Below are 23,087 nucleotides of genomic sequence, written 5' to 3' on the forward strand. Positions count from 1 at the left end.
ACTTCGAAAGCAATAAAATATGTTAAAGATTGCATGAATATTAAACAACATACTGTATCTGAGTATCAACTTAGATCTAACCCTATTGATTATTTAGTTGATGTTGTCTCACCACTTCCAAAATATTGATATCTCAATTGAATTTAATTGGCATATCAACAAGGACTTAAACATCTGAATTATGTTGCAGTAAATATAGGCACCCATTTACTTAGCTGGAGTGAAGGAATAGAGGAAAAAAACTTCGAATTTCGAATGTTTTTTTTGGCTACTTCGACCATCGAATGGGCTACTTCGACTTCGACCTTTGACTTCGAATCGAACGATTCGAACAAAAAATCGTTCGACTATTCAACCATTCGATAGTCGAAGTACTGTCTCTTTAAAGGGATACTGTCATGGGAAAAAATTTTTTTTCCAAAATGAATCAGTTAATAGTGCTGCTCCAGCAGAATTCTGCACTGAAATCCATTTCTCAAAAGAGCAAACAGATTTTGTTATATTCAATTTTGAAATCTGACATGGGGCTAGACATATTGTCAATTTCCCAGCTGCCCCAAGTCATGTGACTTGTGCTCTGATAAACTTCAATCACTCTTTACTGCTGTACTGCAAGTTGGAGTGATATCACCCCCTCCCTTTTCCCCCCAGCAGCCAAACAAAAGAACAATGGGAAGGTAACCAGATAGCAGCTCCCTAACACAAGATAACAGCTGCCTGGTAGATCTAAGAACAACAGTCAATAGTAAAAACCCATGTCCCACTGAGACAGATTCAGTTACATTGAGAAGGAAAAACAGCAGCCTGCCAGAAAGCATTTCTCTCCTAAAGTGCAGGCACAAGTCACATGACTTGGGGCAGCTGAGAAATTGACAAAATGTCTAGCCCCATGTCAGATTTCAAAATTGAATATAAAAAAATCTGTTTGCTCTTTTGAGAAATGGATTTCAGTGCAGAATTCTGCTGGAGCAGCCCTATTAACTGGTTCTTTTTGAAAAAAAAATTTTTTCCCATGACAGTATCCCTTTAAGAAAAAACTTCAACCCCCTAGTTCACCATCTAAAAGCTACCGAAGTCAATGTTAGCCTATGGTTAATTAACCCTCGATATTGGACCCTACGTAAATCTGCCCCATAATGCGTTTTGTAATATTGAATTGCAATAAATAATGAAACTTTATCCTACCTGAAAGTGAAAGTTCTACAGTGGGTTTTTTTCCATCTCAATTCATTTAGTTAGATATTTTCTTTAGAATGTTGTAAACCAATTCTGTTTAATCTATACAGTATGTCACCATATAAAAACATTTAAATTGCCTATAAATTACAAATACATATTTTTACCCAGGTAAGTTACGGAGCTTTGGATCCTGCATTCAGTGACAGAATCCGCTTTCCATTATTCTATCGAACAGTGACAAGTGAAACTGCCCAGTACAAAGTAATCATCCAGCTCATCAAGGCTTTTAATTGGAACTGGGTTGGGATGATATTCTCTGATGATGAGAGTCACCAGAAAGCCAGTGAAGACATGAAAAATGAGATCATTAATAATGGAATCTGTGTTGAGTTTTTTGTTCGGATTGGTGAAACTGACCCTAAAAGTTATGGTTTTGCTTTGGAAACCTTAAGGCAGTCAAATGCCAGTGTTGTCATAGTTTATAGCAGAACAGTTGTGTTTCTGATGTTTGTTTTATTTTTTAAAAACTCAACGAATGTGGTGTGGCTGATGCTCTCTCCTTTGTCAACAACGTCAGAGAAACTATTTAATTATGAGCATAATGGATCCTTTGTTGTACCCTTTCATCAAGGAAACATACCAGGTCTGAGAGATTTTCTTTACAAGACGAATCCTTCAAGATTTCCTAAAGATCCATTTACTACTGCAGTATGGTTAAAGGTGTTTGGTTGCTATGAGCCAGCTCTTAAGCCATCATTCGAATCCTATCGTGTATGCAATGCTAATGATACACTAGAGCAATATGGATTTTATGAAGGCTATTTTAGATCAACATACTATATGTACATTGCTGTATATGCTGTGGCCCATGCACTTCATGCTATGTATACTGATAAAACCAGTGGTGGAAATATCTTGCATTCTGATAAAACTGCAAACTACCATATGCAAACACAGGTATAATATTTCTTATAAATATATATTCATTGACATTTATTTCAAGGATGTAAAAATAATTAAAATAAAAAGCATTTAGAAGCATATAGATATGGGTAAAAATATTCAAAACAGGGTCCCTTTGTAATTTGAGTTCTTATAAAACATCAGGCTAGTACAGGTATGAAGTTGCTTATAAATTGCTGTGTATTTATTTGAACCCCTAAAACCAACACATGAAGTTGTAAAGCAAAGTTATTTTAGAAAGCTTTACTTTCTCTTTTGACGCACTAAATAATTTTTCAGATTCCCCAGATATAAAGTTGCACACCATTTTGAATGACATTATTCAATGTACAGGTACTTTCATTGAGGCTAAAAATCTCAAATGTTTTAATGAAATTGTAAAGTAAATAAAATTGTTTGAGACTATTCCCATTCACTTCTATAAATGCTCACCAGCTTTAACTTCTCAAATTTTTCCTGAAGACTTTCATGTTTTATTTTTTTAAAAATCACAACTATTAGGGGCAGATTTACTAAGGATCGAATTTCGAAGTATAAAAAACTTCGAAATTCGACCATCGAATTAAAAAACTTCGAATTCGAAGTTTGTTCAACAAATTTGGCAATCCTGCGAAAGAATAAAAGAATGATTCAAACGATTTTTAGCGATTGATCGAAGGATTTCTATTCAATCAAAAAAAACATGTATGAAGTTGAAGTTTTTTTTAAAGAGACAATACTTCGATTATCCAATGGTCGAGTATTCGAACGATTTTTACTTCGACTCGAAGTAAATTCAAAGTCGTAGTATCCTATTCGATGGTCAAAGTACCCAAAAAATTACTTCGAAATTTGAACTTTTTTAACTTTGAAAATTCACTCAAGCTTAGTAAATCTGCCCCTTAATGTGTATGTGAAAGTATTCACATTAGCATTTTTTGCTGTGTGTTTTATTGAGCAAAAACGTAGCCTCCAATTTTTGATAAAAAAACCCCCTTAGAGCAATATTCTCACTCTTGCGTAATGGTCTTTTATTATAAAGGTTTAATTTAAGTAGTAGCAGTTTTGGCTGTAAAAATCAATACACTTTTTATCTTGGGGATTAAGAAAAAAGAAAGCCTGGCTGAGAATGCAAAATATGTCTTTAATCGTTCTTTAGTATACTGTATTGGAAAGCATTTTCTTTAAATACACAATGCAGAAATCATACAGGCTGAAGTCAGTTAATATAATATATTACTATAAGCATATCTTATCGATTATTATAGGTAATTTAGGTAAATACTATGGAGTTACATTAGCACCTCCCAACATCCCAATGCAAGCCAAAACTGAACTGAATTTGAATTCCAAATACAACCAAACATAGAGCAAAAGGGGAAAATAATACAGAACAGAACCCCGTTCCAATTTACCCAATTTATAAATGCTCATTAATATGAATCACAGTTTTTAGTGTGTATTTCTGTAAATACTGTAATCCACAATTTTTGTAATTATGGGGCACATTTACTAAGGGTCGAAAATCGAGGGTTAATTAACCCTCGATATTCGACCATCTAAGTAAAATCCTTCGACTTCGAATATCGAAGTCGGAGGATTTACCGCATTTACTTTGATCGAACGATCGAAGGCAAAATTGTTCGATCGAATGATTAAATCCTTCAAACCGAACGATTTGAAGGATTTTAATCCATAGATCGAATGATTTTCCTTTGATCAGAAATTACTTAGAAACATTGTGGAAGGTCCCCATAGGCTAACATTGGTGCTCGGTAGGTTTTAGTTGGCGAAGTAGGTAGTGGAAGTTTTTTTTAAAGAGACAGTACTTCGACTATCGAATGGTCGAACGATTTTTAGTGTTCGATTCGAAGTCGAAGGTCGAAGTAGCCAATTCGATGGTCGAAGTAGCCAAAAAAAAAATACTTTGAAATTCAAAGTTTTTCTCATTCTAATCCTTCACTAGAGCTTAGTAAATTTGCCCCTAAGTGTTAAAACCATGAAAAACAAAATATTGCCATCTAAATGCTGCCATTTTGCTTTATCTCATAATGCATTCTAATAAATGACCTCATCACTTGAATGAAATATTTAATTAGGCTACAAATTATGCAACTTGCTAGGTAGGCAACAGGCAGAATAACTATGATAAGACATATGAATCTCAAGTTGGTCCTTCAAGCTATATAACCTCAAGGAGAATGCCCAGAAAAATATGTAGCTGTCTATAGGATGCTACAGTACACATGTACTGTGCCATCTTCACCAGGGAATGTGCTGTCAACAGTTAGAAAGATATGAAGTTCCAGCAGGGGAATAAGTCTATACACGTATGGGATAGTACAATACTACTGTCCCCACAAAACATTGTAAAGGGAATAAACAATACTCCCCACAGTTTCAGGTAAAGAGTACCTATATCTTTTTTTTGTCAAGCAGATGCTGCTGACTTGTACATTTCACCCACATTCAGAAGTATTTTCACCTCTTAAGAAGATGGTTAGATACAGTTTATCAGCAGATCTGAAGTTTCATGATACATTGGGTTCAAGTGCCCAAGAAGTTCAACTGGTGAACTTGACAAACTGTCAAAATGCTACAAAGAACCATAGGGCCCCAATGATTAGAATGGACCCTTAAGCATGTGACAATGAAATACACCTTCTTCTGAAAATTTCTATAATAACCCCTTTGTTGGGCTTTGTTGAACAAATATCCTTGTTCTTTGAATAGATTTGAAAAATATTTTTATTGCAGTTAAACAACCACCTCAAGAAAATCCATTTCAGAACAGAGTCTGGGGATGACATTTTCTTTAATGACAAAGGAGAAGGTCTGGTGCATTTTGATATAATAAACGTGAATGTTTTCTGTAATGGAACAGTGACTACAAGACATGTCGGGACCTTCAATTCATCTCAGTCTCCAGGACTTACCATTGACAAAGAGACCATCCTTTGGGCACCTAATTTTAATGGGGTACGGCATGCATTTATAAGGGATGAGAAAGCCCTTGCAAGGCATTTATATCGATTTTTCTAAAAAAATGTGTGTTCATTGATTACAGTTTTACAAATTGCGCACTGTTATATTTTTGCATTTTAGCACAGTCAATAGTTATCACATTAGATTCATTAGTTCCACTTTGTCAGAGGCAGATTTTTTTTTATATATATATATATATATATATATATATATATATATATATATATATATATATATATATATATATATGTCACTGAATGCTGGCACTAGTGTAATAGAACAAACAGAGCATGGGTGCACTCCATAAGTATACATGTGCCAACATTGAATATATATATATAGCTATTGGGAGGTGCACACCAATTCATGTCTTGACAATTGCCCGTGTGTTCTGAAAGGGAAAGTACAAAAAAGTGAATAGTTCTGCCATGGGAGTTTAGAGAACAGATATCCTTCTCGGGCTACACAGGTCCGTTTGAAAGGTCAAGATGCAGTAACCAAAATGTTGCACTGAATAAGCAATTGAACAATTATTACTGTTGCTCTTAAAGGTGTTGTTCAACTAAGGCATCAATTTATAGAGTTCATAGAGTTTATAGAGTTAGCGACCCCCCCCCCCGAGCTTTAAAAAGACAAAGGGGGTTATTTACTAAACTCCGAATGCAAAAATCACGAAAAATTCGTGATTTTTTTTCCCATAAAATCTGACTTTTAAAAAAATAACAAATTTTTTGGAATTTATCAAACCCCGAGGATGGAAAAGTCTGAATCTGAAAATCTGGCATCTCAGACCTGTCGAGGTTGCATATAAGTCAATGGGAGAAGTTCCAATGATTTTTTGATGTGCGCTGGGTTTCGGGCAATACCCCGAAGTTTTCGGTGTGAAAATTATGAATATTATGTGTGAAAGTCTTGTTTTTTCCCGCAAAGCAAATTTTCGGGAAAATGTGATAATAAATAAGCGTACAAAACCCGAGCGGATTTGATAATAAATGTATATTGCAAATATTCATTCAGTCATTCATGTTTTCTTTTATTAGGCAAAAGAATGTTGGGGGTTGACATTCCATTTAAGCTGAGCTCAGGAGTGGAGGAGACAGCTAGAGCAGGGCTTCTGTGGGAACCAGCAATGTCATCTCTACATTGGCTGCTAGACTTAAAGGAACAGTAACACCAAAAAATGAGTGTTTTAAAGTAATGAACATATCATGTAGTGTTGCCCTGTACTGGTAAAACTGATCTGTTTGCTGCAGAAACACGACTATAGTTCTTAAACAAGCTGCTGGGTAGCAATGGTGGAAACTGAAAAAAAGGCTATATGGCACAGGATGAATAGTGGATAACATATAACTGTTCTACAGAGCTTATTTGCTATCTGCTGTGTAATTGATCCTTTTCTCCTTTGAATAGCTTCCCCCATGGCTACACAGCAGCTTATTTATATAAACAATAGTAGTGTTTCTGAAACAAACACAGCAGTTTTACTAGTGCAGGGCAACACTGCATTATATATTTATTACTTTAAAACAATTACATTTTTTGATGTTACTGACCCTTTAAGGATGTGTTTAGTAAGCTGAGTTTAGAAGAACTGAGCATGCTCAGTGACTAATAGCCAAAGTAAATTCCCAAGGGAAGAGGCTGAGTGAGTAGGAAGAGGAGAAGAAATCCTAAGTGATTAAGTGGGTTCTACAGCCTGACTATTAACTTCTTAACTGGAGTGGCAGATATATAAAAAGATATTTAAAGGGATTCTGTCATCATCTTTATTTCTAAATTGCACAGTTTACACTGCAAATATTTCACTCTACCATGTAAAATGTCATTCCTAACCCAACAAGTGTATTTTTTTAGTTGTAATATTGGTGTGTAGGCAGCCATCTCAGGCCATTTTGCCTAGTCATGTGCTTTCAGAAAGAGCCAGTGCTTCGCTATTGAACTGTTTTCTGACAGGCTATAGTTTCTCCTACTCAATGTAATTGAAGGAGTCGCAGTGGGACCTGGATTTTTACTATTGAATTCTGTTCTTCTATATACCAGGGAGCAGTTATCTTGCTACCTTCCCATTGTTCTGCTGATAAAATGCTGAAGGGGGCTTGAGGGCAGGGAGGGGGTGATATTTAAATTTGCAGTGCAGCAGTGAAGAGTGACTGAATTTTATCAGAGCACATGACTCACATGACTGACAATATGTCCAGCCCCATGTCAGATTTAAAAACTAAATGCAAAAACAAAAAGTCACCTTTTAAAGCCAACAAAATACAAACAAATGTGTCCATTCCCCCATGTGGCTAGACACATTGGTATACATTGTTACAAAATTTCTTACAGAACACTGCCACCTACTGGCCTGCTCCAGTAATGACATTCAGAATGTTTATACATCATATGTCACAACAATTGGTAGTCTCCTACCTGCTGAGTAAAATGTCCACGCAATTTGTTCATAAGTCCATATATGCTGAAATGATAAGGAATTTCATCAGATTTACAAAAAGCATTTATAACTTTGTGCATCATTAAATTCCCGCGATTCGCCGCCTGCGATTAAATTCGCAAAACGGATGTGAAAATTCCCCAGCAAAGATTCGCCAGCATCAAAAAAAATGGATGCCGTCATTTTTTTCAAGCAGGCGCTTTTTCGCCGACGAATGTGCGCCGGCATCCAAAAAATAAAAAAATTTTGTTTCGCGCCCCAAATTCGCACATCACTACTATATATGTATTAGGTCCGACTTTGCCAATCTATCCGCTATATTCCTACCACTTCTATAGGAGAAGAGGGGGAAAGTGGTCCTTTGTGTACTATGGGCCAATGGTGGAAATTAACTTTTGTATTGTTTTACTGCTGGGGCCATAAGTGGATACAAAGGGGAGCTGTTCTTTTTTCTTTTTTGTTGTAGTCTTATATAATAAAGATTCTCTTCTGATTTTCAGTAATTCATCACGTAGTTTAACTAGATTACCTCTTTCATAACCCCTGGCTGCAAATTTCTCAATTAACCCATTAGCACTATTAAGGTATTTCAAATCGTCCGAGGCAATTCTCCGTATCCTAAGCAATTGTCCCTTAGGTATGCCTTTAGAGTGCTAGGTGTATGGTAGCTTTCGCTATTTAACATATTATTGCGCTCTGTGGGTTTACTATATAAGTCTGTATTCAGGATATTGCCATCCTTGATGACATTTACATTCAAATAATGGACCATTTTTACATCATATTCAGCAGTGAATTTAATAGTTGGATGCTTATTGTATTGAATACATTCACATAATTTTGATTCATCAGAACCCCATAGTAAGAATATGTCACCCACAAAACATTATTTATCAAAGTCCAAATTTAACTAATATTTTCTGAAAAAAACTCTGACCACTCTGGAAAAAATCCTATTTTCATGTTTTTTTTAAAAAAATTTCATCCGATTTTCATGATTTTTTCGGATTTGTCATCTGATTTTCATGATTTATTCGGATTCTTCACCCGAAAACTACAAAAACTTCGGGTATTACAAAAAACCCAGCGCACATCAAAAAATCATTGGGACTTCTCCCATATGCAACCTCGACAGGTCTGAGATGCCGGATTTTCAGATTTGGACTTTTCCCATCCTCTGGGTTTAATAAATTCCAAAAAATTTGCGACTTTTTAAAAAAACATGTTTTCCCATGACAGTATCCCTTTAAAGGTTGTTCATGAATTACATTTTTATTGGGGGGTATTACCTGTCCATTAAATGTTAATATTATAAATATGGTCAGCAATAGAAAATAAAAAGTATTTGAAAAAAGTATATTTCTGAAAGCAACTGAACAGAAAAAAAATTATTAAAAGGTAAACAATACCTTTAAATGACCTGTTGTGTGTGACTATGACTAAGAGTTGGACGTGGGGGTGGAACTTAATTATGGTCTCTGTGCTCTTTTAAATCTTTCCTATTTGAATGCACAGATCCCTGTCTCAAATTGCAGTGCCAGCTGTCTCCCTGGTTACAGGAAAGCTTTTGTGAAAGGAAAACAAATTTGCTGCTATGAGTGTGTTCAGTGCTCGGAAGGAGAAATATCCCCATTGCCAGGTAGATAATGTTGAATCTTGTATGGCAAATTGGTTAAAAATAGAAATGGACCAGCAAAGCCCCCCTTAAAGAAGAACTAAACCCTAGACCCCTCTACTGCCCCTCCAAGCTCCCTCCCTGCAGCATCTATTCCTCTGTTCAGAAGTCTCCCTGTCTGCTGACCTGCAGTGGAGTCCATCTTCCCCTGTCTTCTGGTCCTCTTATGATAGACCAGTGACACAAACCTTGGAGGAGCATTCACAGATAAATCTATGTTCTGAATCGACTTCTACTGTGCATGCTTTCAGAAGATCTGTATTGGCAACCAACAAAAAATTATCAGATGACAGAGAGAAGATAGTGCCAATTTTGACGCTGGTGTCAAAATTCGTGTTTAGCAAATTTTGCGGGACATTTTACAATTTTTTGGCGAAAAAGGGAGGAATTCGCCCATCACTAGTGGCATGCACCTAGCACCAATTTTTTTTTTATCTGGAGTAAAGGGTAGAAAACAGCCAGGTAACAGAATTTGGACTTGAATTTGAACAAGAGCTCCAACATACCAGCCAAACGTATATAGGTCTTTACTTAAATAGCATGTGCAAAGATAGCCTATTATTAAGTGCCAGATGGACACTAAACACACTAGGCTGTCATTGCACATGATTTAAAATAAAGAATTATTTAACATTTATACATTTGGCTTATATGTTGGTGCTTTTGTTCGAATTCAAGTCCATATGCTATTAAGGTGTTCCACTCAATTTGGCTGATGATTTGGGGCTTGGCACCCAAACCCAATGTTCCAAGTAGTGAAATCTTTTTTCTTCTTTCTTCATGTACTAGAATGCAGTCAGACTGGGGGAAGAATTTCTGTCTGAATGAGCACTAAAGGAACAGTAACACCCACAAATGAAAGTGTTTTAAAGTAAGGAAAATATAATGTCCTGTTGCCCTGCATTAGAACTACTGGTGTGTTTGCTTCAGAAACACTACTATAGTTCATATAAATAAACTGCTCATTAGCCATGGGGCAGTTATTCAAAGTGGAAAAAGAAGGAAAGGCACAGGATACACAGAAGAAAATAGACAAGCTCAGTCGTATACAATGGGATTCTTCAGAACTGTTATCTACTGTATGGGGCCGATTCACTAACTTCGAGTGAAGGATTTGAAGGTAAAAAACTTTGAATTTCGAAGTTTTTTTGGGCTACTTCGACAATCGAATGGGCAACTTCGACCTTCGACTACGACTACGACTTAGAATCGAAGGATTCGAAGTAAAAATCGTTCGACTATTCGACCATTCGATAGTCGAAGTACTGTCTCTTTAAAAAAAAACTTCGACCCCCTAGTTCGCCATCTAAAAGCTACCAAAGTCAATGTTAGCCTATGGGGAAGGTCGTTGGATTAAAATCCTTTGAATCGTTTGATTCAAAGGATTTTATCGTTCGATCAAAGGAATTATCCTTCGATCGAACTATCTGCGCTAAATCCTTCGACTTCGATATTCGAAGTCGAAGGATTTTAATTCCTAGTCGAATATCGAGGGTTAATTAACCCTCGATATTCGACCCTTAGTGAATCAGCCCCTATATGTTGTGCTTGAATGGCTGACCCCATGGCTACACAGCAGCTTGTTTATATAAACTATTGTTGTGTTTCTGAAGAAATTAAACCAGGTTTGCCTGTGCAGAGCAACAAAATAATAGTGTCATTCCTTTGAAATGCTTTAATTTTTGGTGTTACTATTCCTTTAATGATCTTGTACTTTATAACTCTGTCTCTGTAAGTGATCCCTTTTTATGGGGGTAAGTGAGTTTCCAAAATAAAGCTACAGAGATCCTTATTGTGCCTAATGGGTATCAGTGGCAGTAACATATTCCTAATAACATTCAATGAATGTCAAATAAGTGTGTCATTCATTATAAATGTCCCTATCCTAAGGATATTAGTCAGTGTTCGAAAAAATCCATTCATTAAACATGATTGCACACATTTTAAGTGTATAAAACCAGTTCAGTAAAACATTATATTTGCCCTGTCTCCTGAAAATAACCTTGAAATAAGTTTGCCAATCAATTGATGTCAGGAGGAATATTTTGGACATGTCATATCAATAACTTCTTAAATTAAGATCTTTTTTTCTCTCCCTTAAGACATTAACAATTGCACACAATGTCCTACAGGAAATCATAGATAAAAAAAGAGTTGGGGGAGACTCAGACTGGATGATCTATGTAATATGTCAATTGATCTTTCTTCTCTTGTTTCAGATATGGAGAATTGCATGATATGTTCTGAAGACCAATGGTCCAATGAGAGTAGAGATAAATGTATAATGAGAACCATTGACTTCCTTTCTTATATTCAACCCCTTGGTGTGGCTCTAACCACCACTGTTTTGGTTCTGTCTTTTTGCTCAGCTGCAGTTTTTTGCATCTTTCTGAAATACAAGAAAAGTCCCATTGTGAAAGCCAATAATCAGGAGCTCAGTTACATTCTTCTTCTTTTCCTCATACTATCTTTTCTTTGTTCTTTACTATTTATTGGAAGGCCAACAAAAGGGGCCTGTTTGTTGAGACAAATTTCATTTGGTATCATATTTGCTATTTGTATTTCTTCTATTTTGGGGAAAACCATTACTGTTATTATTGCCTTCAATGCCACTAGACCTGGAAGCAGACTCAGAAACTATGTTGGTACCAGGGTCCCTAAATATATTCTTCTACTATGTACACTTCCTGTGATTTTCATCTGTGTCCTTTGGACTGTAATTTCTCCTCCATTCCCTGACTATGACACTCACTCTGAAACAGGAAAGATCATTTTGCAGTGCAATGAAGGATCATCTTGTGCATTTTACATAATGGTTGGTTACATTGCCTTGTTGGCTTTTGTTAGTTTCTTTGTTGCTTATCTTGCCCGTAAATTACCAGACATATATAATGAAGCACAATATATAACTTTCAGCATGTTACTGTTCTGCAGTGTGTGGATCTCCTTCATCCTGGCCTATGTGAGCACCAAAGGCAAATATTTAGCAGCAGTGGAGATATTTGCCATCCTTGTTTCTAGTGCAGGACTTCTTTGTCTTATATTCATACCTAAGTGCTATATTATCTTTTTTAAACACCCAGTGAGCACTAGAGGTCAATTAGTAAAAGCAAAACTATAATTAGAAGCCACATACAGTGGGGGTCATTTATAAAGTTCGCACAGGGCATATTTATTCGCAAATGGTTATATTGCCCAGGTTTTTTCCAGAAAGCTAAAACATTGCACTCTTGTGCCTGTCTTTCCAGTTTTTGCGAATTCGCATTAGAATACATTTTCGCAATGGCTTGCAAATTAGATGGGTGTTTGCGTGATTTTGTTGTGCGCAAAAATAGCATTGACAGTGACTTAAATTCGCAACTTGCAAAACTGTTTTGCGAATATTTTCTCCGCCACCAAAGTTGTGGAGTAATTCAGTTGCTAAGTGTGCACATAAATATTCACAATGTGTGTTTTTTGACATATTTAAAAAGCTCTTATAGACATTCACATTGTGAAAAAAAATTCGCAATTCTGTTTGTACCACACTTATTCAGCTTTATAAAAATAACCATGCGCAGGGCAAATATATTCAATTTAGGAACCAATCTGCCTTGCGCGAAGTTTATAAATGAGCCCCACTATGTCCTTAATAATAAAGATATGGTGGATTTCATAACACAGCCATATGACTTGTGTATGCGTTTAATATGAAACTTTTACAATCTCTTAAAAGTACCTTACATTTAAACGTGACCGATATCAGATATATTTTTTTTATACTTTTTGGATTAGGGAATGAATAAGGGTTTTTAGGTTACTGCCAGAAGAGAGAGTTCAAAGTAGTATTTATAGTCTTAGCAGGCCAGCAATGAATATTGGATACACACTTCAGAAAGCTCTACTATGAAGGCAGTTGTGGAAGCTGTGCACTAAAGAAACACTCAAGACTAGCACTGGAGGACGTATGGGTAAAAACTTCTGTTGAACGTCAGATGGTTAAGCAAGTTATCACTGGAATTTGCAATAAACCTCTCAGTTTACGTTAGAACCAGCAGTTATAATCAATGGTGATTTTGGATATCATACTCAATAATTATGTATATGTAATCTTCAACACTCGTTTAGGTGTGAATTTGGGGAAGAAACTGATATGCAAGATATAAAATGCTGCACAATATGAATAGATGCCAATTTTAATAACCAGTTAATATTTATTGACCTTTAAATTGCAATTTCAGCATCTGCAGGGTGATTTTTATTTGTTTGAAGGGACGTTATAACACATACAGGAATGCTGCAGGTATAATTATAATTAAAACCTAATCCAGCCCTATATTTTTGTCATCATCAATCACATTGGGACCAATAGCCTTTGAAGAATTTCATTCACTCAGGTCATGATATACTGTACAGTATCTAGTATAAATAAGTCTAAAGCAAGTGGACATTTTAAGTTTCACCACATCTCACAGGGGCCTGGGAATGCTTTAATTTTTAAATTTGGCTCCAACCAGTGATGTCACAGCATCACAGTGCAGTACATGCGAGTGGGACATTTGGTGACATCACAATGCATGCCAGTGCACATGCAGATGGACCCAGGGGCAAGTGTGACAAGAGGTAGGGAGGCACACTGGTTGCCCGGGGTACCTTACATCAAGACATTCTTGGAGGTGATGAGCAAATCTCTTCTGTTTTGCTTAGCCCGAAAATTCATGAAATTACTAAAAAAATTTACGAAATGGTGAAAAATTTGCGACACTGATTTACCGTAAACTTTGCCTTTGTTGTTGAAGGAATTGTTCAGCATAAAAATAAAAACTGGGTAAATAGAAAGGCTGTGCAACATAAAAAAATGTTTCTAATATAGTTAGTTAGCCAAAAATGTAATGTACAAAGGCTACAGTGACTGGATATGTAACATAATAGCCAGAACACTACTTCCTGCTTTGCAGCTTTCTTGGTTTCCACTGATTGGTTACCAGGCAGTAACCAGAGACTTGAGGGGGGGGGCACATGGGTCATAACTGTTTGCTATTGAATCTGAGCTGAATGCTAAGGATCAATTGCAAACGCACTGAACAGTTATGTCCCATGTGGCCCCCCTTAAAGTAGCTGACTAACTCAGAGTTAGAGAGCAGAAAAGCAGTTTGGTTCTGCTATTATGTTAGACGAACTGTAGTCTTTAAAGATTACATTTTTGGCTAACTAACTATAGTAACTGACATTTTTTATTTTGCACAGCCTAGCTATTTACCCAGTTTTTATTTTTATACTAGACTATTCCTTTAAGTGAATGTGCCATGTTTTGAAGTCAATTGGAAGACCAATTTACATGCATGTGTCGCTCAGTATAGTGCTACACACATGCCATACATTGTTTGAGAACATCCTATCCGCTATGCTACAACTGCTTTTTAATAGAAATGTTTTTTTACATTACCTCTGGTCCACTGGTAATGGTATCTACTACTCACTATGTTGCTGTTTAACCAAAAAGTAACATCTATAGTTCATATAAAACTACAAGCTTACAAACACAGGCACAACTAATAATACATACAGATTATTATCTGGATGCTTTGTATCCCACATTAAAATGAATAAACCATATATTTATATGAATGAACCATGTATTTATGTGTAAATGTGATACATTTGAAATACTATGTAATATAATATTACATGAGTTATATAAACCAAACTTCAAGTACCATCTGAGTAGTAGTTAATTGAAAAAAAATCTCAAAATATAAAAAATAGAATAAAAAAATAGAACAACAGTGCTAATGCTGATAAATAAAGATTAACAGTGATCATAATAATAAAATAATTTATAAAACAGAAGGAGGAGGAGGAGGAGAAGGGTTGTCCCTCTGGAGAGTCTTCTCTCATCTCCTATAGCTCCTACCTCATTACATTGGCCTGCTGTATGCTCCACAATCTGTGTAGCAACATCCCGAGGAGCTGCTGCTGTCACTGGCTCTCCTTCTGCTGGTTCTGGCATCTGCAGAGCTTCTTCAGGAGGTTCTGCCAGCTTGGGAACATCTGCAGGTGATGGTGGTGGTGCTGCCACTGTACCATCCGCAGCCGGATCCACTTGGAGCTATTCAACTGGCAATGAAAGATTTTCATAATGCAAGCTTTCAATACAAGTATAACCCAACTCTAGCATTAGTTGAAGACTTTGAAGACAGTGTTATTTATATGATGAAGATGCAGCAGGACTTGTGTAATATGTTTGGATTCTGGTACCACTTGGCTAAGCTCACTTAACAGCAATAGTCTTAGAGACATGATTTTAAATGTAAGCACACATTAAAGAGAATGCCAATATGATTGCAGGTGTCTGAAGTGTACTTAGAGGCAACAGGACTTTTATTAGTATTACACTAGGCATGTGACAACAATAGCTTTGAAAGATATAAGCATTTCTTTAAAAGACTGTTATTGGTATGAATGCAGGTGTCTCTACATTCTCCACAAACAGGTGCTGATTTCCTCCGAGGGCACCCGGAGGCCAGCCTCCTCTGGTGCCCCTCTTCCTCCCACAAGATTACGTGCATCTGCATACTTTCTTACTGGAGCACTTATTGCTCCAGAATCGAGCCTATTACCCCTGAGGCTGGGCAGCATACCCCCCCTAAATTTATGCCGCCCTAGGCCTGTCTAGAAACTGTAGAATAGAGAGTAGGACCCAACTTGAGTGACAACTAGGCCCCACCAGGATGAAAATTGCATAATACAGACAGCAAGAATTGACAGACACCCACCAGAAAAAAATTTGCCAACAATGTGGCAGTAGTAGCATCAACATTATTAGGAGCCTTAACAAGCCTCAACCAGAATAATTTTAGTGACAATACGGCAGTAGTAGCAGCAACATTATTAGGAGCCGGAGGGTGCGAAACGTGTAAGGTGGGCCTGGTGGGGTCAGTATGTATCTGAGTTTTAACGCTAACTGAAATAAAAATATTTTTTTTTACTGAAAAAAGCCTTGGGACAGTTATCTTTGGATAAAGGAATTTTTTGCATATGATTGCCTGTGAACTGGGGCGAGTCCCTTAGGCTTAACTAAGGCGGAAATCAGATGTGGACTCCCAACTGATGAATATTACCTTGACAGACCCCACCAGAATAAATTTGCTAACAATGCAGCAGTAGTAATAGCAAAAACAACAGTAGTGGGACCCTTGACAGACCCCCACCTGAATAAATTTGCTAACAATGCGGCAATAGTAGCAACAACAACATTATTATGAGCCTTGACAGACGCCCACCAGAAAAAAAAATGTAAAGAAATAATTACATTTCATTTATGGTGTTTGAGCTCTGCAATAGCATAAACCTTGCACTGCTTTGTTACAGAAGTTCCATAACAATGGCAAAGGCAAATACCTGTCCTGCTACTCCATGATCGGCCTAGAAATAATAAGTTACAGACACTTTAAAATTAAGTTGGAATAATTTGGCCACAGCTTTATTGAATTAAAGTTTCTGCAACACTTTATTGACAAAGTCATTCTATATAACAGTAGCATAAATTACAATAAATAACAGATTGGAATGTATAATAATCTTAACATTTAAATGGCTTACGCTAAGTCCCTGCATATATATACCAATAACTATACCAGCTCCAGTATGATGGATAGGCATGGTTTTACAAACTTACCATCCATAAAAACTACAACACATCCCAGAGGCCTTTGATCTTAGACGGGGCATTAAAGCAAACAGGAACCTGTGTACTTTCCAAGGGTTCATACCGTTGCCATGGACCCATCCCCTACACTGCAACATTAATAACCAGACTAGCAATTTGAACCTAATATTGACACGCTATAAACTCAACATGTGCCCTACAAAGCCTGGCCACAGATTGTGACAACACAATCCGGCTAAGAACCTCAGGGTGGATGTTCTTCCTTTCTTCTCTCATTTCAAATTTCACCTGGCTCCACTCCTTCCATTAGCATAGCTAATCCCACTAAATTAACCCTGCATGGTTAGTATTATCCTGCCATATTATTCTTCCTTTCTCTGCAATATGCCACTCAAGGGTCAGCTTTCCACTCTACTACAACTGTTCTTTGTAGAAAAAGACTCCCATGTTGCCAGATAGCTCAGTAGACAGACAGGGGGATGGCATAGAGGCAGGCGGATAAAAATGACATAATAGTTTTTTAGTTTTTTACCTTGCGCAAGAGAGAAAACAACCACAAGAAAAAATTCTAGAGAAGATTCATGAAGAAAATTAGACACTTGAAAAACTGTAAATTTCTTAGCAAAACTCTACCAGACTTAAAAGTTCTTTCACTAATGATTGAATGAGGCTGTTCTTAATAAGACCTCTCTTTCATATTGCTTTGGTAATGTCCCAAACAAGTACATAGCTGCTGCTTCCAATGCTTGACATGTATTGGCAATTATAAAGTCCTATATCTTAGTGTAGGGGCCCATAGGTTTAAGTTCCCCTATGGTCTTAAAAGTACTGCATGGTGGGAAATCCCCTGCTTGGCCAGCTAAGTGCTGTACCTAAATTGGATAAGGGAGGGGGTGAGTCCTTTGTTCCTAATGCAGTGTGGCCTGGCAAATTCCTGGTTTGGCCAGAAGATGTGATTGTTGCGGAACTTCTTCATATATCTGAACAGCCATGTGCTCAGTCAGTCTACTTCCTGTTTTAATCCCAGTCAGAAGTGCGGGACTGCAGCTAAGATGTAAGAGGCCTAAGGAATTTGAGTGGCCTGAGGGGTTTGAGGTACAGGGCCCCAAGCCATGTAAACTCAACTTTAGAGAATCCATAAAACAGTCCATAAAACATTAAATAATCCCCCGGGAAGACCCATTGTCTCTGGTGTAGATTCATTGTTACAACCATTGGCAATTTATGTGGATATATTTACAAGAAATTTTGCCCAAGTTAGACACCTGCCTTAAGGATACCTTAAGGATACCACATTTTTTCAATGTCCTAAATGATGTCAGCTTAGTGGCCCAATCCCCAATATTATGCACACTTGATGTGAAAGATCTGTACACCTACATCAGACATGATGAGGGCATCGAGTGTTGCAGAGAATATTTATTTAATGAAAAATTACCTATATATGAAGTAAACTTTCTATGTGAATGCTTGGATTTTATTCTGAAATATAACAACTTTTGAATCGATTCCAACTATTACTTGCAGATACAGGGCACAAGTATGTGGCAAATATGGCACCAGTGAACGCCAATATGTACATGCACCATTTTGATCACACATACATATTGGAACATTCGTCATTTCAACATATTGCCATGTGGCCACGCTACGTGAATGATATATTCCTAATATGGACGGGTACCAGGGAACTATTATCTGAGTTTTTCACATACTTTAATGGTATACACGACACCATAAATTTTACTATGACAATAGGTCCACTCACAGTCAACTACTTAGATGTAGAGGTGATATTTTCTGATGGGCGGTTTACTACTGACATGTATAGAAATTCAGTAGAAATAATTTATTAAGGACAGTTTTCATCCAGTAGGGGTCACCAAAGGACTACCTAAAAGCCACTTTATAAGGGCCAGGAGGATTACCTCATCTCATGAACTGTATAGAAACCAGGTAGATGAGTTTGTACAACAATTCCAGGAGAGGGGGTGTGAAAGGGGTGAATTTACAGGTTAAAAAAGGCAAGGTGTTGGACATAGATAGAAAACACCTTTAGAAACTAAAAAGAGAGATATTAATAATAAAAACCAAAATACGGTCTGCGTGACTAACAATATCCAATAAAAAAAGGCACCTATCCTTATTACCATTGTGGACATTGCAATGGGGTCATTAAAGAAGAAGTATGCCAACACCATACTTTGATATTCAATTAAAACAATTCGCAACATGTGATACTGAAGGTGTTGTGAATTTGCTCAAATGCCCCTGTGGTATTTGCTATGTCGGCCAGACTTCCAGAGCTTTTAAAAATCTGAATGAATGAACATAAAAGCATAATAGGAAATTTTAAACCTGAAGCTAAAGTAGAGGATACTATTGGTGGCCGGAAAAAAGAGAAAGAAAAAGAGAAATTTAAAAAGGAGACCTTACTAGCAAAACATTTTTACGAAGCTAAACAGAACATTTCACAAGTCAGATGACAAATCCTAGAAGTATAAATAGAGAGAAAGGTAATGTAGACAAAAGATATTTATTAAGACAATAGGCTTTTTGGATTTGGCATCTTAAAACACTCACTCCCAAAGGCCTCAATGAGAATTTTAGTTTCAGTGTTTCCTTTCAAAGATAGATTTTAATCTTCCCTTCCTCCTTTACCCCAGGTGCACGACTTTACGTATCTCAACATTGAATCTCATTTGCCACTTAGCTGCCCAGATTGCCAGTTTGTCAAGATCCTGTTGCAAGGATGACACATCCTGGATGAAATTTATTGGGCTGGATAGTTTTGTGTCATCTGCAAACACTGATACATTCCTTACAATACCCTCCCCTAAGTCATTAATGAACAAGTTAAATAAAAGTGGACCCAATACTGAGCCCTGGGGAACCCCACTAAGAACCTTACTTGAAGCAGAGAATGTACCATTAACAACCACCCTCTGTACCCGATCCTGTTGCCAGTTTCCTATCCATGTGCAAACGACTTCATTAAGCCCAACAGACCTTAGTTTAGAAAGCAGTGGTTTGTGGGGCACGATATCAAAAGCTTTGGCAAAATCCAAAATAGATCACATCTACTGCCCTCCCACTGTCCAGCATCTTATTTACCTCATGATAAAAAGCAATAAAATTTGTCTGACATGACGCATCCTTCATAAAGCCATACTGATTGCTGCTCATAATGCCTTCCACTAAGACAACATTTTGAATGTGATCCCTTAAAAAGCCTTCAAACAATTTGCCTACCACCGATGTCAAACTTACTGGTCTATAATTACCAGGCTGAGATCGTAATCCCTTATTAAATCCTATGGGCAGTGAGTTATGTTTTCATACACCATAAATGTATTATTATTATAACTATTTTTCTTATAAATGTTGCAGTATATGTAACCTTTTTCCCTCTCACAATGTTGCACAAATTTGGACTTTATCTTGTGATACCCATTTGCACAGGGATGTTGCTATACCTAATTGGACAATTGATTTGGTATATTGGACTGTTTGAATACATTTGGTGGTAAAACACCTCATTGATTGCATGATGGGAAATGGAGGTGGAGTTTGTTTGGTTTAAATGGGTCTGCATTGTATCCTGATGAAGGGAGGGTTTCCCCCCAAAACTTTGAATTTCTGATGGCGCAATAAAAGGAGTCAACCCCCCAATGCATGATCTTGTGTGTGTGGAACTGTTTCCAAACGATTGCTGTTGCTAAGGGACCCAGCCAGGCCAACAGACGACCAGCACCACCATTGCAGTTAAAGAGAATTAGAGGTGGAATAATTACATTTCACTCAACTATAGAGAAACCACATGGGTGGTGATGCCCTGTGTAGTCTCAGGGATAATGGGACCCTGATAAGGGATGCCTAGAGATGGATGCACTAAAAGGGTTTGTTGTGCTCACACTGTAGATAGTGTTGAAGCTTGCCCTAAAAATGTAAGTACCTTTTGTGTGCTCGGCTAGGAAAGCTTGGGAGTCAGTCTGAGGATTGAGTTGCTGTGGATGCTTGTGCCAGCTCTGTGAGAGCCCCCAGGTAAGTCTGCCTGAGGGAGGGAAGTGAAAGGCTCCAGCGTGTCCCCTGTTTGAAAAAACAGGCTTTGTTTGTGTACCTGCTACATGGGAGCAACTACCTTTGTCCAACAGTAGAGGTTTTTGGCCATGTAGCACTACTTTGGGAAGGATAAGAGCTCTTGTGGAAAAGGAACTGTGACTCTCTTTGTCCACCAGGAGTGGAGTGTGGGACTGTGCCAGGGTTGGAATGCCACACGGGTTCTCAGGGTAGAGGGTATTGAGATGTGATTATATTTTACTCTGCACTTTTACAGTTATATAAATTTCTATTTGTTTTACTGCAATGATGTGGTTAATCATTTGTTCCTAGTGGGGCAACCAGTAGGTGTATCCCCAGATCCCACTTGGTGGAGGCACTGCCATGATGGATATTCCCAATACCCTTTAATTTAGCAAAGGGGATTCAAGGGAGTGGCCAAGATGGGGTTTCAGTAGTAAGGTATACAAGATTAGCATTCTCACAATCAATGGAATCACTAACATATCATTTTGCAAAAAGTAATTAACATAATAGGAACTTTCTCAGTTAATAAGAAATACGGAAAACATGAAACATGAGGGTTTAGTTCAAAATAATTGTGCAATGCCAAGAGAAAATACTGAAGCTATTTGCTTGAGCTGGCTTTTACATATGGTTTAAAACTTGAGAAAAAGTGTAATAATAAGTAATTTTGCCAGCTCAGGAAAAGCTGGCTAATGGGTCCCTGGAGTAAACGGAAGAGAGCAGGATGGGCCTTCCTTTCCTTGCTCCATTAAGGGTTTTCAGCTGCCAAGCTAGTGGTAGCTAGGTAATTAGGCTGCAGGGGAGCTGTAGTTAAAATGAGGTGTGGGACTGCACCTCAGTGCTTCACCCTAGAGACCTCCTGGAACTGGAGGAGGGCAGGGGCTGTGGACACCTCCAAGTACAGGAAGAAGGTGTGATTGTGTGTGTAGCTGGGAAGGAGATGAAGAGTCATTCCCTGCTGACCTAAAGTGTTTGGAGAGAGCTCCAAAGGACTTGAGAGAGGGATAGAGTAAGAGAGTAAGAGAAACCCTTCCCAAGAGACTGAGTGTCAAGAGTACAAGAGTGGATTCTGGGACTCGAGAGTTTGATGAAATATGGAAGTGCTGGAAAGTTATGTTAATGTGTTTACCAATGTGGTTGTTGAACTGGCACTGTTAATGTTATGTGAAGCTAGTATGCTAAGAAGTGGATTGTGTTCCTAATAAAAGCCAGCAAAGCTGCATTTAAACTGTAAAAGTTGGTGTTAGACTCCATTTCTGTGCTTATTCTGTGTCGTGGCGTACAGTCTTAGCTACCGAAATGTCACAAAAGACAAACTCAAACATACATATCACTGAAAGCTACCACTCGTATGCATTAGAACCAACAGAGCATGGGTGCATTCCAAAAGTATACATGTTCTAACATTGTATATATAGCTATTCTGAGATACACACCAATTCATGTCTTGACAATTGCTCACGTGATGTAAATGTAAAATTACAAAAAGGTGAATTGTTCTGCAGTGGGATTTTGAGAACAGATATCCTTCTGTGGATACACAAGTCCTTGAGAAGGGACAAGATGCAGTGACTAAAACTTTGAACTGAATAAGCAATGGAATAAATATTTCTGCTGTTCTTAAAGGGGTTGTTCACCTTTTGCAGTTCCGTTGTTTTCAGATTGTTCACCAGATAAAGGTAATTTTCAACTGCTTTCCATTGTCAATAATGAAATATAATGAAAACCACACCCACCCTCCCCCAGGGAAGACACATCTGCAAGGGCTCACAGGGCAATGTTAAAATCTGCACCCATCCGTGCTTTACAAGTCCCCTTCTGCCAACATCTCCCACACCAGCAGCCTAAAAGGGACATCCGCTGCTTAAAGGAGGAAAAACTGGCTCTCTAGCACATACAGAGCCGGAGAACAAAACGGGGCCTAGCTCCTCAACAGAAGCTGGGGACTCGAGTTGTAGAGGTACCCAGGACCGAGCTGGGGGCCTGAACTGCAGGGCAGACTGCTGAGCTGCAGGGAGATTGCTGGCCTGGTGACGTAGGGCACCCCGGGGGAGACTGTGGGCCTAGTCGGGCGGCGCCACAACTGGCAGCGGCTAACTGTGCTCCAGCGAATACAGTAGAAAAACTGTTTATTT

The 23,087-nt window shown here is 37.8% G+C and overlaps 1 protein-coding gene across 1 annotated transcript in view; it reads left to right on the top strand.

Moving 5' to 3' along the window:
* LOC108699021 (vomeronasal type-2 receptor 26) overlaps window positions 1-15,476 on the top strand; it is a 28,708-nt gene extending 13,232 nt beyond the window's left edge. The window contains exons 3-7 of the mRNA XM_041573935.1: window positions 1,348-2,136; window positions 4,879-5,100; window positions 8,990-9,182; window positions 11,438-12,300; window positions 15,153-15,476. Coding sequence (XP_041429869.1) covers window positions 1,348-2,136; window positions 4,879-5,100; window positions 8,990-9,182; window positions 11,438-12,300; window positions 15,153-15,476 — 2,391 coding nt within the window. The remainder of the gene's footprint in view (window positions 1-1,347; window positions 2,137-4,878; window positions 5,101-8,989; window positions 9,183-11,437; window positions 12,301-15,152) is intronic.
* Window positions 15,477-23,087: the final 7,611 nt, after the last annotated feature.

The sequence above is a fragment of the Xenopus laevis genome, chromosome 8L, assembly GCF_017654675.1.
Source record: "Xenopus laevis strain J_2021 chromosome 8L, Xenopus_laevis_v10.1, whole genome shotgun sequence".
Taxonomy (NCBI): domain Eukaryota; kingdom Metazoa; phylum Chordata; class Amphibia; order Anura; family Pipidae; genus Xenopus; species Xenopus laevis.